This window comes from Rhea pennata, chromosome 7 (assembly GCF_028389875.1).
Source record: "Rhea pennata isolate bPtePen1 chromosome 7, bPtePen1.pri, whole genome shotgun sequence".
NCBI classification, from domain to species: domain Eukaryota; kingdom Metazoa; phylum Chordata; class Aves; order Rheiformes; family Rheidae; genus Rhea; species Rhea pennata.
In genome coordinates, this window is record NC_084669.1 from 19,251,737 (window position 1) to 19,266,975 (window position 15,239).

The window sequence follows — 15,239 nt, forward strand, 5'->3', positions numbered from 1 at the left end:
ATGACATGTTTAAAGAATATTTGAATTTGAGTAATCTACCAAAATCAAGGATAACAAGTTTAAAAATGACTTCAGTAGGTCAACAAGACTTTCCAGACCTGGAAAGTCTATACATCTTTTCCATCAAAACTTATTGTATATTTTAAACAGTAGCTTTCAACTGCTATATTAAGTAAGCAATTGTTAAAGGGACTTACTTAGACTGTTGACAGTTCTTGAGTGCATTTATACACTTGCCCAGAATAAGAAGGGAGGTGTTTATATTTCCACTCTCTTTCAATCTATCACCTTCATTGCGCGTCTTAGTACATCTTTCTGAACCAGCAAGATCACAAAGTGACAACCTGAAAGCATATAAGGAAAATTCACATCTCTTATTTCAAAACACCTACAAATTATTCACTGTTCTCAACTTTTTTTTTTTTTTTTCCAGAGAAAAAAGTTTCTTGGTCTTCAACCACTGAAACCCTCCCATCCCTTTCAACACTACTTTCCCATCCTCTTCCTTCTAAGGAATTGCACAAGGACTTGCACAAGATTAGAAGTTGGGTATTGTTGATTAGAAGAATCTCATGCTGAGTAAAGGGGGTAAAATATAGAATAGCATTGTTGGCTTAAGATAGAGCACCAAGTACCACATGAATGCATGAACCAGAGAACCACCATTTGTGCATTAAGTGCTATGGGCGGAGCACTGGGTATATAGCACAGTATGACTGAACCAATAAAGAATAGTAGTAAAGTTGGCAATATCACTCCTGGAAAAAGAGGGAGACTCAGCTCTGAACTTACTCATTGACTCGTGTCACTCGTGGTACTTCTGAATCTTCAATTTTTAGTACCTTAACTGTGAATATGCTATGACTAAAAGAAAAAATTTAAGACAGCTGAGAAGTGATGAAATAAGACCAACAATTTCGAAGTATTTTTAGTCCCTAAAGCATTGTTTAAAAACTTCAGAATCTGCCAGCATAGCTAAGTATTTACTCATTCAATTACAATACAAGCTTTTTAAAAAGATTTTTGCCTTTTTTTTAAAAAAAAGAAAAAAACACTTATTAGAGTATACCTCCAAGCTTTTACATTGTAATAGGTGACTTTTGGGTAGAAGGAAGCTAAATGTTTTTGCTTGAAGGAGAATATTTTTTAAAAAATGCTGTTAGCTTTTATGCATGTTCATCCTGCAGCAAGATGGAATCCTTTTGGCTCAAAACATTGGGTCATACACTGTTATAGGTTGTTAGAACCGAATCCTAGATATTTAGGATTTGGCAAAGCCTCTCCCCCTCCCAAAAGCCAGATTCTATTTTAATTTCTCCTCCTCCCCAAACATCCTATACTCAATGTTTTTCTCACCTTCTGCTAGAAGAAGTATTTAGCTTTGTGCTTGCAATACTCTGGTGTTTCAACCCCAGTTTTAGAAGTCTAAAAGCTTCTTTAGAATCAGAAATCTGAACCCACTGCAGATCTTTAGGAAGAAAAAAGATGATCATCTTGTAAATATAATTAGCAAAAATAAATAGAGCAGGAGACTGTGCACACCAAATACATCTACTGAAGACATACAAACATTTTAGTAGGTCTGTTTCAGATAGAAACTATTAAATGATGATAAAGAGGATCAATATCCACCTCCCACAGGAAAGGAAGGCTAAGTATATCATGGACTATATAATGACAAATATGTGCACATATATATCACACATATACATATACACCCATTATTTATATGTATGCATAGGGAGTCTGTCACCTTTTACATATAAAGCAGAAGTTTACAGTGCTACAGTTAGAGTTTGATCTAGAAAGAAACACACCTCTTAATACAGAAAAACTGAAGTTTCCACAGCCAAGTTTGGGTATTTGCAATGTATGCTAATCACCTTTTACATACGAACATCCCTTAATGTCTTGTGCAAGACGTAGTGTTCTTCTCTTCTTCTCATTTGATACTGGAATCAGTAAGTCATAAAAGCATTCATTGTAAATCTCGAAAAACGAAACCCAGACAGAAAATTTCATGCAATTCTCCACACTTGGACCAGATTGCTCCGATTCTTTTAAGTGTTCTTTCAAATCTGCCAAAAAGTATGAAGTATCGTAAGTCTATATGGATCTAGTGGATTGAAATTCATTTCCAAAAATTAAATATAAGTGAAAATTCATACAACAGCAACCTCTAAAAAAGATTCTCTAGACAAGAATCCATTGGAATTTTCTTTCTTCCTCAAGTAGCTGGAAGCCATATGCTTATCCTACACTGGTGCAAGAAACCCCACTACTCTGTCACTTCTTTTTCAGTTGCAAAGACTATCAAACCGACCTTGATTTATCAAGAGATTAAAGAAAACAGAATTAATTCTATTTATTTTACCACTATCCTTTTAAGAAAAACTTAGTATTTAGGGGGTTTATGCCACAATTAGGTTTCTATGGAGTGCTCAAAAAGCCTATCAGGATAGTATTAAGGCCCACAGGCCAAGCAGTACTACCCTTCCCGATCAGAGTCTCACCTCATTTAGTATCACTTTTGGGCTGGATGCACAGACAGTCTTCTATTTTTATCCTTGGCTTTTCTACCTAGATATTCACTCACTACCCAAATCACAAGTATGTAAACAAGTGCCAAATAGTTCTTTTGTTATTAACCCAGGTTAGAAATCACTTTGTTGACATGAAAGCAAACTTCTTTGCCAGTATGTTTTTAACTGTAATTCTTTAACATGAAACATACCCTTAGAATCAACTGGTGCTTTGCTGTGAGTGCTATATTGATGGTCTACCTACAAAAGAAAACAAAGACTTTAAGATGTATTGTTCACAGTAAAACCAATTACAATCTGCCACTTTTCTAACAGCTCTATTGTCCTACTACATGGTCATACAGCATAGCTGCAATATTCTGCCAATGGAAAGATGCTGGCTACACATTGCGTCTAGTTCAATGCACCCGTACACTCCCACTGAAAGGATTGTTCTTACCTTCATGGTCACTCCAGCATTTCCCTTGCATCACATCCTATCACGATAGGTATTTCAGTCTGGTGATCCAGATGAAAACAGTTTATAGCAAACGGAGGGGCAGTAGCCCACTCAGGAACAAGGTGATTTAACAGTATGATTTGTAACAGGCCAGTTGCATTTTCCACATTACATTTCACCTCGTGAATCTACAGTCTCCTGAAATTGTTATTATTTTGCTATTTCAAGACTTCTAGATCTCATGGCTTACAAGTTCAACTCTCAGAAATAGCAGTAAAGCTAGAACACTTTCTCATTTATATTTTAGATGAGCAACCAGTTACCTCATAACAAAGGCCATAGAAACATTTCCAGTTGAAAATCATGAAGATTGAAGTTTAAAAAGGGAAGGACAAAACAAACAAAAAACCCCCACTCTTTTGCCAAGCTTTCAAAAAAATTAAGATAAAACAAATTTCTATTGCTAGAGCTTGAGGTTCATACACATGCATTCAGTTGCTAGCTTTAACCTTTACAATATAGCTGCAAAGAAATGTGACTAATCTATAGAGAGCATTATGCTTAAGGAATGAAAACATTAAAAAACAGATTTCATGTATTGCCATGAGTATATTTCATAGGAAGCTAGATTCTGTCGGAAGCTAGATTCCATCAAATGATTCAAGGGATGAACAAGTGTCTACATTAAAGCTTCTAGGAAGCTTTTTAGCTTTACATACCCAGAACACACCTAGAACTGGCTCTACTGAAGTTTATGAATTTTGTTACATCTACTTAAGTATTGTTTGTACAAAGAAAAATTCAGAAACCAGAGGAGCGCCACACTATGCATACAAATTTCCTCAGTCTGCTGTTACAGGCTGAATCTGGAAGTAGCTCTCCATCTCATGTATTTTATTCCTATATCCTCTGTTAGCCCAGATGTTTTACACAGCTTGCATTCCAGCATGTATACAATAGATTTCCCTGAAATCCTTAAAAATTATTAGGGAAAGACTTTAAGGCAGACTTTTTTTCCCCTTCCTTTCCTAAAAAGGAGGAGATTCTAGAAGTCTGCAAGGCTTTACAGTTTCTCTCAACTTATCTACAGATTGGGAGATTTTAATATTAAAGTAACTCTCAGTTATATCAACTTAATGTATTATAGAAGTTGTCCTATGTTCAGAATTTCTAAAACTTAATACAAAATAAGACTGTAGATTCAGGATGATGCTGTTAAAATATTTCCAGTAAAGTGCTTTTGCTTCTATAGTAAAGTGTATGACCTCAAGTTTTTGTCAAATACCATACTACTATATAGCAAATTTAATAAATCTCCATAAAGGTCCCCATTGCCTCCAACCACAGCAGTTTCACAAATACTAACTTTCTCCATTGAGTTCTATTCCTCAAAGAAACCATCTCTGCTCTCACTAACAATGATATTAGATCCTTTTTAAAACTCTTGAAGCCAGGAATGTGGTAGGACAAAAGAATCCAGGTGAAAAATTTGATTTTACGAAAAAAAGAGAGTATTGTTAAGCATGCTACAGTGAGAACTTCACAGGTTGAAATTCTTTCCCTAAAATTTATCCTTCTGGTGTTGCTACATGCTAAGGACTGCAAAAAGAGCGCCACCATTAAACACACAGAAGAAAGCAGTGCTTTCTACAGAATCTTTCTAAAGAGGGAGGAGAGGGGAAAAGAGTGTGATATGATAGTCTCAGACAGTACCAATGTTGAAGTTGACAAAGTCAGTTCATGGTTATGAGATGTGAGGCTTTACTAAAAGTAACTGAGAAACAGGGGAGAAAGAAAATTAAGAAAACCCAACACTGAGTCTTGCTTACGCCTGGAAAGACACAGGACAGAGCTTGCCCTCTCAAGTTCTACTCTCCTTGAGCAAGTTTTCTTAGCTGTCTAAGTAGAACCACATTTTGGCTTCACAAACTAGGATCACCATTGGAAGTAAATCAAAGCATCTTCTGACTAAACCAGACGTTTTACTGCAGAAAGTGAGTTTACACATTCTGGAAGAAGCCAGAACATTTCGTCTATACCAAGGTAAAGTCTGCATGACAGTCTCCTCCTTCCACTGGTTTAGCAATGATGTTTTTATAAATCAAGGAAAGCAACAAATCCATGTTAATATTTGTCAAATACTGCAGTGAATGGGCTGTTATGCTAACTGGAGTTTCATCACCATAAAAGAAGTGAAAAGTGCATCTTCAGAGTTAAAACACAGCCTTGTACTTATGGAATAAGATAATAAAAAGTTCTGTTGAGTGACACTTCAGGTAATATCCTTACCTGCAATTAATAGGTTGCAAATTAAAGAGTGGAGGGGAAATTCTGTTCACCTTTCTTCTTTCCCAAGAGTTTGCATATACTGGTTAAAGAATTACTGCCACCTGCCTTCCACACTGAAGAAGTCCACATTCAAATCGTGGATAAAATCAAGATAGCAGATACATTCCATCCTAGTGGAATACCCCAGTAAAACCTAACAGGCATTTGGGAGATATTTCAGCCTTTTCATGGAGGAGAGGAGAAAGAAAAGGACAATTCCTTTCTCATTTCAGTTTGACATCTGCTTGACTTTGGTTTTAGTGTTCCATTCACTTCTACGATCTTTTTTTCTCCACTATTTTAATTCAGAAGTCTCCCATAATTGTAATTAGGCTAAACAGCTTGAGAATTCCAGACAACTCACAGAACTGAAGTTTGTTTTAAGACTGCTCAGCAATGAACAATAGAGTGATCAGTATAAGAATAAAATCCATCAGAAGCCCACTTTGATTCAACTCCCTAGAAATTCACTGGCTTATTTCTCTTTTCAGTAAGATTTCTATTTTTAGCTTCCCTTAATAGTACTACACCAAACAGAGAGGAGAGCCTCAAAAGCACAAACATCTTTTTGGAATCCTAGAAGGCAGTCAATTGACTAAGAGCAGAGCTAGTAGTATCCCATGGCTACCTGCATTCAGTTCTTAAGCATCAGTGATCCAGAGAACAAGTTAAGATGCCCAAACTACAGAGAACACTTTGGAGTTTACATCCGATTAAGCATTCAGCCATAGATTAGAAATCCCTAGGAGATCACTGTTCACTAGTTCCACTGCTCACTTAACTACAGCTAGTTAATTTGAGTGTCTAACAACAAATAGAAGCATCCATGCTCAAATGCAGATAGCCTCTTCATGATGTAGAATGAAGAGGATATCACTGAGCTATCCACAGATGACAATACTCATCAAAATAAGAGGAAGCACTCCTCTTACCTCTTTGGTTAGGCGAAGGATTGAATTTTTAATAGCAGTTTCTTCTCTCACTTGGTCTTTAGTCAGCTTTATATAATCTCTACACCGATGGGGTTTGAGATCCATTGCTGTGTATAGTTTTCCTTGAATACTTTTAAACAGCATATCCATAGTCCTTGGCAGAATACCAACATCATCTTCTGTTCCTGTAAGCAATGTACAAAGGACCTGATTCTCTCATGAACAAAGTGTTCACAAAGATGAAGACTGAAAGATGAGATTCTAATCTTAAGGCATAGCTGAGAACTTGTAGGCCAGTTACCACCTGAAGCAATACTTTTTGTATTTGTAGATGGTAGAAATTAATAGTACATTTTAGAAGGTATTTGGCTTTCAACAACAGTTGATGCGCCGCTCCTTAAATAATAAAAGGTGTAAAGTAAAAAGCAGTTGGATATTCTGCACAAACGCAGCTGCAAGGAAAAACATTTTATACGTATTTGTATGTAAATTATATTTCATAGGCTGCTTTTTCCTCCCTCAAGGAAATAATCTCGAAAGACTATCAGCAACAATATCTCAGTTGCAGCCATGCATTAATCCCAGAGTCCACAAAACCTATAGAAGCCTGTGACCAGTAGTAGATAAAAGTAACTCCCTCCTTTCCTCATGTCTCTCCTTTTCTCTGAGGATATTGCTTACATATCAGAAAGGCAAAAAAGGTCAAAAAGTGAAAAATCCATGTGCGCTTGATCGCAAAACCACAAAGAATAGTCATCTGACAGCAGCTTTTACTCACCTGCCTATTGCAACACTAAGAATATTCCAAGTTAGCAGGAGCGTTTACTTGAAACTATTTACTCAACAGTAAGTACACTCTCCTACATTATGCTTTCACAGTCCCCTTCTTACAGGCAATGAAGATGTAAATAAATTGATTAACAAGATGTGTCAATACTCAGACTTAAATCTGTTTCTTTAAAAGTACAGTTTTACAATTCTTACCATTAGTCTTTCGTTTGACTGTAACAGCCAGTGTAAAGAAGCAAGGACACAAAGGCTGTCCTGGAGTTGCTGCTTGATAGGACTTGTCTAAAAGTTTCAGGTGTTATAGCTGTGTCTCCATTTTCTACTTACCCAAAAGTTAATTTTAGATTCTCTGAATAAAAGACCTATAGCAAATGCTTAGCACATCCCTCAAGCACAAATGCTGATTTTCTACTGAAAAAGTTCAAGATATTTGTATTAAATCCTTTTTTACAAAAGGATAATTCTGCCATTCTACCCTGTCAATTTTTATTACTAGTGGATAGTTACTTGCCAAAAATGTAATACCATAATCAAGTCTGCAGAATCTGAAATGCTGCAAATCATTTATATATATATATATATATATATATATAAAAAAAGTCCAGTATAGGGGACTACATATTTTAGAAATTTTATATACCTATTATTTAATACAACAGGGAATTATTGTCCCAGACTAATGATAAGCTTAAAGTACTGGCAGTAGTCTTCAGTCGTAACCCATCTAATAGAAGATTACCTAGAAGAGAAGATTACTCAGAAGACAATGGATCAGTCAGATAAAGATTAACTTCATATAGCACAACAAATATTTAGCATCCTTTTACAGTTTCTACATAACAATTAACTACTATAGCATCTAAAATTACCATTTTATTATAGAAGAATTTGCTGATATCTGAATCCAATCCTCTCATTTGTTAAAAAGTTTTGAAAGATAACTAGAGAAAGGATGACATCTTCTGCCCAGAGAGGATATTGAGCTTTAATAGTACAGAAATAGTGCCTCAGGAAACAACATCACTAACGATATTGTTATTGCTAAACTCATCAATTAGAGACAACTTGAAGATAAACACTTTGAAGCATGCTGAACTGCTTTCAAGTATGTGTCTATTCTTTATGATAAATTATTCCTTATTTGAAGGCATAACATCCAGGTTTGTTTCATTTTTGAAGATGCATATATAAGAAAGTCAAAGGTTAGTTTGATATAAAGTTATTTACAACCTTTTCACATCCTGATATACAGAGTATTCATTTCCCTAGATGCCCCCACCTCCACCACATTCAAAATACTTGTGAGTGAGGGGCAGAACAAGGCACAACTGTGTTAGGGTCTTCCAAAGAAATCACTATACATGTCAAATCTGACTGTTGTCAGTTTAGTGATATTTATTAGGGGAGGAAACTTTGACATATTTCTGAATAGTAGTAAGTGATCTTTAAATGCGTACAGACTAGAGTATAAACCAAAGTAAGAAGTTAGAGTATTCCAGTCAGAAACACCATTGCTACTCATACCTTGGAATGTGTAGGTTTTCCCAGCATTTGTAACACCGTATGTGAAAACAAGACGATTATATCCTTCTAAGAAATCTTGCACTGGTTGCTTCATAGTACCTTCAAAGAACTCTTCTTGAGTTGTTTCAGGTCCAAACACCTGAGCATTACCAGAAAATTGATAACATCATTTTGTTTAAGCAGTCATTAGATGCTGTTAAGACAGTAAACAAACTGTTGATATACTTTAAGAAGTCAGAAAAATCTAATTTGCTTGGTATTAATTAATAAAAATTAAACAACTTGTTTAGCAGTTAAAAGCTTAGGACAATTCATTTACTCGTGAAAAAGTGAACTTCTGTATCAGCTGTCCAGCAGTTTTTTCACTCAGGCGACTCAAAGAGTTTTTGGGGGGCTTCAGTATGATGCTTGTTGAGTCTTCAAGTGAAACACAATCCTATTAAGTGATAGCACAAACAATACATGCATGAAAAAACATGTTCAGCTTATAGAAAAAAAATTGAAGTATTTTTAGATTTAAAAGAATTGTCACACCTGAGATTCATTTTCTTTTTCCAGGGAGGTGAATGGCCTGATACGAAGGCAAACTTGTATGTGTCCCTTAGACTCCAAACTGCTCCTCTAAAAATAAATAAATAGACAGAGGCTGGAAACGTGACTAGATTCTGTACTTGATGAAAAGCAAGTTAAGATTGTGTTATTTTCATCAGATCTAAGTATTCTGGAGCACAGGAAGGGTTTACAACTACTTTTACTTCCCATATCAAGTAGATCTAAAGAATTCACGACATCAGTTGAAGTGTTCAGGTCCCTGCAGAAATTCACTGTAATAACTTACAGTTTCAAAACAATCTTGCAGCGCACACATTACATTCAGGTCAGTTAGAACCCAAGAACAAAACACATAACATCTTATGATTAAGCTGCTCTGAACTGGTATTGAGCACATGAACAAGAAATTGACGTACCTAACAAAGTATCAACACAATAACAACTTAGCCCATCCTTCAGACAAAAACATATTAAAGATAACTTAGTGATTTCATTTGGGTACCAGACAATGCAAGCACTAAAGCGTTCTTACCAGGCTTATGTCTGAGCTTGAAGAAACTAAAGAAAATTCATCAGACAGATCTGCTTTAATATCTTCCACATTTACTGGTCCTGTTCTTTGAGGCAGCTCAACACTAGCAATATAAGACGGTCTGAAGATTTTCTCTTTATCCAAAGCTTGTTCCATCCTGCAAGACAATAAAACAATTTTTTTTGCTCTTTGTCCACACAACGAATAGCTTTTAGAAGTTAAGTCAGCCTGAAGCTATGCGATAGCTAGAAATTTCTTTGAGAGAGCTTTTTTAAAAATCCTGCTCATAACTTGTACAAGTTATGTCACATGTTTCTGATAGTGGGGGATTAGGAGCTGGCTGAAATGGGAACAGAAACTCTACTTTCAATGAAAAGCAACAGTTTACTAGGGGGAAAAAAAAAAGTCTTGGCCATATAATACTGCCTTACTAAAACCATGATGTCAGAGACAGAAATGTTTAGAGATATCTTTAGTTAAAAAAAAAAAAAAAATATATATTGCTCCTTAGCCTCTTCATCAGCCCACTATGTTTATATTGTCCTTTTAGAATCGAGGCTCATTGCAGGAGCAACCCAAGCTTCATGGCTTTCTACACAAGACTCAATCTATGTTTGGTATTACAGAAATAACTCAATATAGCTTAAAGCAAGACAGAATTCAGACACACTCCAAGAAAATCTAATATATTTTGCACTACTAAGGCTCCATTGGTAAACTCCATTTGAGCAATAATTCATTTTTACTCCATAAGCTATTGACTTTTGCACCTCTTGCACAAGAATTTCGGCAACGAACATTTGCTATAGCAAAGGAAAGTTAACTTGATTCAGTGTTAATAGACAGTAAACTGGTGAAATTAACATAAAACCTTTAAAAAGTTAATTTAACTCTAGAAATAATTCTCTCCCCCGCCTCCTTTTTCCAAGGCAGATTAACTGCAGCCATAGATATACTAGACAGGGTGAACTAGAGTGTCCAGCAGCATCAAAGTCTTTCCAGATGTTGGTAAATCTGGTGACTGGTTTAGTTTTCTGTCTGAGGTCATACCATCAGGAAGGCAGTTCTTCCCCTTAGGCAGATCTGGTTAGAACCATTGGAATTTTCCACCCTTTTGAGGCATGGTCATCCTCCTACAGTCATTAGTGAATTTTATTCAAAAATATTAGTATATTATGTCTACTCTTTATGCTTCTATTGCTTCCTGCAAAATACAGTTGTGACCTTGGGGCTTTTATTACAGATTAAGTTCAGAATAACTTACTAGAAGCTGCTTATGGCCCATAGCAGCAAGTATTCTAGGGATTAGATATCTACCACACGGTTTCCCACAGTTGTGGGGCCTGAACACAAAGAGCAGCTGCGGACTGGAAGAAAAAGTAAACATTGCTTTGCTTCTTCTAATCCATAGCTCTTCAGTCAGCTGCATGACAAAAATAAAACTAGGGAGAAGCTTGGCCTGAAATATTACTGTAGCTTGATTAAATATTAACATGAGAATAAGTTACAAGCAGAAAGAAACACATCTGTGCTGTCACAGTCTAGAGGCCTTCATCAGCTATGAGAAAAAAAAAATCACATTGCTAAACTTTTATCGGACCTTGTCAGGAATTAGGTTTGTTAGATAACTGTCATTTTATTTGCTTTAAATATAGACTTCTTTTAAACTGGATTTTGTCAAGATTATGCTCTCATTCCATGCCTAGTTGCTTAAGAGGCAATAGGTAAACATAAATTTTATTCAAAGCTTGAATTGAAAGTCAATGTAGAAGTACAGCACTCAGAATGGTAACATTTGACCATTGAAAAATCTAAGATACTGACTGTTCATCTCTCTTTACATTATAGGTTTCAAACAGCACTGAGGCTACCTTAAATATTTCACTTACTATTTGACAAAGTACTATCAGCTTGATTAAAATAAAAGTAGCCAGAGAGGAGAGGAGGGGAAAAAAGAAAGAAAGAAAAAAAAAATAAAAACCTCCAGCCTCTCAGTTAGTCAGGGCTGGCAGCTTAACTGCTGTAATAGCAGCCTGGTTGCAGCCACTGAAATGGTTTTGTATGCGAAGATGCTTTATTTTACCTCTGCTCACCCCACTAACCGACATTAAAGCTGCAGATACCTTAAGAGAAGAGGATGCAGCAGCACACAAGGGCACGGCCGCCCCGGCACGCAGCCTGCAACGCCGCCAGGCCGCGCCGCAGCGGGCACAGGCGGCCTGAGGCAGGCGAGCAGCGCGGCCGCTCGCGAGGAGCGCCAAGAGCACCGCCCCGACGCCTAACCGCACAAACCGAGCTTCGCCGCCGCCAGCTGTCTCCACCCTCGCGGCTTTGCCCCCTGCTCCCGCTGGAGCCGCGGCGGCTCCCGCGCTGCCCGCCCCGGGGCCCCGCGGCCCCCTCACCTGCCCGAGCCGCCGCCGCCGCACAACCGCCGCACAACCGCCGCCGCCGCCGCGGGCTCCTTTCAAATCCGGCCAATGGCAGCGCGCTGCGCCGCGCGGCACCCTGGGAGGGGGGCGGGGCGGCCCGGCGGCCCCGGCGCGGCGCAAGGCGCGACGGGAAGTGTAGTCCGGAGGGGCGCGGCGCGGGGCGGCGCGGCCGGGCCGCGTTTGCCCGCGGGCGGCGGCGCGGCTCGGCCGTGAGGGCGGACCCAGGGCGGCCGCGCGCGGTCCCTTCGCCGTGACATGCAGCACCTCCGCCACCGCGGCTCGGCCGCCGCCTCGGGCGGGCGCTGCCCGGGCCGGGCGCAGCTCCGCGGGCGGCGACGCCCCGGGCGGTGACGGCGGTACTCCTCCCACGGCCCGGGTGCGAGCGCCTCGCAGGGTGTCGGACAGGTAAACAGCCGCGGTAATGCGCGGGTGCGGCGCCGGGGCGAGGGCGGGCGGCCTGCCTGAGCCGCAGGCCGTGCCCTGCGCCCGCGCGGCGCTGGGAAATCCCGGTGCGGTGCTCGGGCCGGGCCAGGTCCTCGCCCCGGGTTACGATAGTGACCCAGTGACAGCTGTGGGAAATGCGGGGGAAAAATCACCACGAGTTTCCCCTTAGATTCACACAGGATTTTTCTGAACCTTAATGAGGAATATATGCCTGTTTTAGACTTAAGAGGTGACTTGGAAGGAGTCAGTAACGACCAGAAACCAAAGGTTTCTTTTTCATTTGAAGAAAAGAACGCCACTTACTGCAAGCAGTGCTGTAAAAACAGTAATTCTACACAGATCCTGTATCAGCTGCTTCGATGAGGTTATCTTTAAGATTAAATCCCTTCTTTCTTCTAAACAGAGGCAGTGTCCTATCAGTAAAAGATGCATATTTCAGTTTGGATGCAGGCCGTATTGCAAGAGCTGGTCTGTTTACCACCACAAAATGATGCAACTCTGAATTTGAAATTGTGAAATAAAACTGAAATACCCTTATAAACATTCTTCAAGATTTGAGATTTAGGCTAAATTTTTAAAACTAGCTTAGTTTGTATCCTAAAAAATCCAGCAAACTACAGAACTAACCTCATTCCACCTCTTTCATGCCAGGAGAGGGAATAATGGCTCACAGGAAAGGAAGAATTGGCTCCTATTAGCAAACTTGAAAGTTGTTGTCTTCCACTTGCAGGGAAAGAAAAATGAAGATCTTCTCAGAATATTTTGCAAGGTATGTTGCCAAGGAGGTTGGGAGTTATTTCATGCAGAAAATTAATCCTTGCTAAGCCCAAACATAAAGCTTATGCTACAAGCAACACTTTGATTTTATTTGAATATTAAGTTTCTGAAACTGGTTTTACAATACTGCACACCGTACGTATTTAATTTAGTATCTCCAACAGGTATCATCAACATACAAAAGCAGCAAACTAAAATGCGGTATAACATATGCTTCTAGCCTCACGCAAGCCATGATAAAGAAGACATTAAATCAGCACATCCAACCTAGCTTGTTTTGGAGTGGGAGATTATGAAATTCCATCTATGCAAATAATCTTTACGGCTTTCCACAAGTACACTCTCCTTAAGTGGTCTGCCTATGACAACAAATTTCAACAGAATTATCTGCTGCCAAAACTTTTAAAGAACCTCCTTACTCACTGAAATTTAATTATCTTTCTTTTTAAAACTCTCTGTAACCCGTAGAGCAATATTGCCATTCCCCAAGGGGAAAAAGAAAAGAACTTTCTTGACTTGTTAGAACTCTCCCCATTATCCTCAGAAATGTCTTTCTTTTATCTGGGACAAGATTCAAAAGTTACAGATACTCTACTCATCTGAGTTGTGAGAGGATGCCCTGTGAGACAGCCTATCTCAGCCAGCTTATATATTGCTGTCAGAAGTAATTAGAGAAACAGTTGACACTGTTGGGACTTGGCCCAGCATCCTTCAGCACATCTGAGCAGCATCCAAATTGGGACTGGCTTCAGCTTCTGCTTCTTTGTACTCAACTCACCTTCTCCAGAGAATTAGCAAACCACTCAAATTTGCCATCACCATTACTGGTTCTGTGCTGCTTTCCCCAAGCTCCATCAGGCACAGACAGAACTGCTTTTCTGTCTTTGTTGGAGCTGAAGTCTCTGCTGCAGGTTTACTCTGGAACTGATCAGCACAGACTCTGCAGTTCCCAGTCACAGAAGAGGCTTGGAGAAAGATTGTCGTGGTGGAGAACAGCGCTTTGTCCACGTGATCTTGGCAGGCTGCACCATTAGCTCAGTTATGCCTGCAGCAGAAGCACCCATTTTCACCCCTATCTTTGAGGGTAATGCTTTTCACTTCTGTCATTTGTACGGTGAGGTAGATGCATTTCACAATTCCTTTAATAGGAGCCTATAGAGTGGTACCCTCACTGCCCCACTCCAATCAGTTGCCTTCATATGCATTTCTAATGCATATAGAGATATTTTTAGGAACACATGATTTTGAAAACTGCTCATTTACTTCATATTTTTCTTTAGTAGTAGAGGTCATCATCACAGTATTAATGATAATAAAAGTGTTTTTCTTAAGTGTTTCTGCAATCTGCTTACTTGAACTGCCGCTCTGAGTAAATTGTAATGAGCTAAGTCTAAGATGAATAATAATTGAGAAATATTTGAAAAAGATAATTACAATATTCCAGTACATAAATGTATGCATGTATATGATAATATCCCAATACATATATATATTTTGTATATGTGTATGTATATATGCATATGGGTATATAAAAATACCAAAAGGAACTGAAGCTTTACTAACTGGAAGACAAAGAAAATCTACTTCTTTTTTTTAATTCCTTTTCTATGGCCTTTCCATAACTCTGGCAACAAACGCTGTAGGATCACTACTGGTAGCTAAGTATTTTGGAAGCATTTGGACATCAGTCTGCAGATCAGACCAAACAACAAAAGACCGAATTAATCAACATTACAACAAAAGTGAGCTCCACTGGAGAAAATGGTAAGAACTACTTTAACATTAAATAAGCCAAGTATTGTCCTAGAAGTTTATCAGCTGTTTCATCTGATCAATTTATTGTCATGTAGTGAATGGTGTAAGTAATTATCAGGTATTTATGACAGTATGTGTGCTGTGAACAGTAAAACAATCATTTTAAAAACATGTAGTCCAAAGTATTTTCTAAAA

The 15,239-nt window shown here is 38.6% G+C and overlaps 2 protein-coding genes across 7 annotated transcripts in view; one reads left to right on the plus strand and one right to left on the minus strand.

The window, feature by feature from the left end:
• KIF20B (kinesin family member 20B) overlaps positions 1-12,085 on the minus strand; it is a 44,185-nt gene extending 32,100 nt beyond the window's left edge. Inside the window, exons 1-11 of the mRNA XM_062580029.1 lie at positions 12,042-12,085; positions 9,640-9,796; positions 9,090-9,176; positions 8,875-8,991; positions 8,556-8,694; positions 6,243-6,427; positions 2,735-2,783; positions 1,884-2,078; positions 1,357-1,468; positions 793-864; positions 198-344 (exon numbers count right to left, since the gene is read on the minus strand). Coding sequence (XP_062436013.1) covers positions 198-344; positions 793-864; positions 1,357-1,468; positions 1,884-2,078; positions 2,735-2,783; positions 6,243-6,427; positions 8,556-8,694; positions 8,875-8,991; positions 9,090-9,176; positions 9,640-9,795 — 1,259 coding nt within the window. The 5' untranslated portion in view covers position 9,796; positions 12,042-12,085. The remainder of the gene's footprint in view (positions 1-197; positions 345-792; positions 865-1,356; positions 1,469-1,883; positions 2,079-2,734; positions 2,784-6,242; positions 6,428-8,555; positions 8,695-8,874; positions 8,992-9,089; positions 9,177-9,639; positions 9,797-12,041) is intronic.
• A 294-nt stretch (positions 12,086-12,379) lies between these two features.
• Positions 12,380-15,239, plus strand: part of PANK1 (pantothenate kinase 1) — a 48,107-nt gene continuing 45,247 nt past the window's right edge. For 5 of the 6 annotated variants that reach the window (XM_062579916.1, XM_062579915.1, XM_062579914.1 and 2 more), the window contains exons 1-3: positions 12,380-12,473; positions 13,164-13,281; positions 14,933-15,053. The gene's annotated coding sequence lies outside the window, so the exon portion shown is untranslated. Of the gene's footprint in view, positions 12,474-13,163; positions 13,282-13,886; positions 14,374-14,932; positions 15,054-15,239 lie in introns of those variants that run through there. The other variant, XM_062579918.1, reaches the window with a different exon arrangement.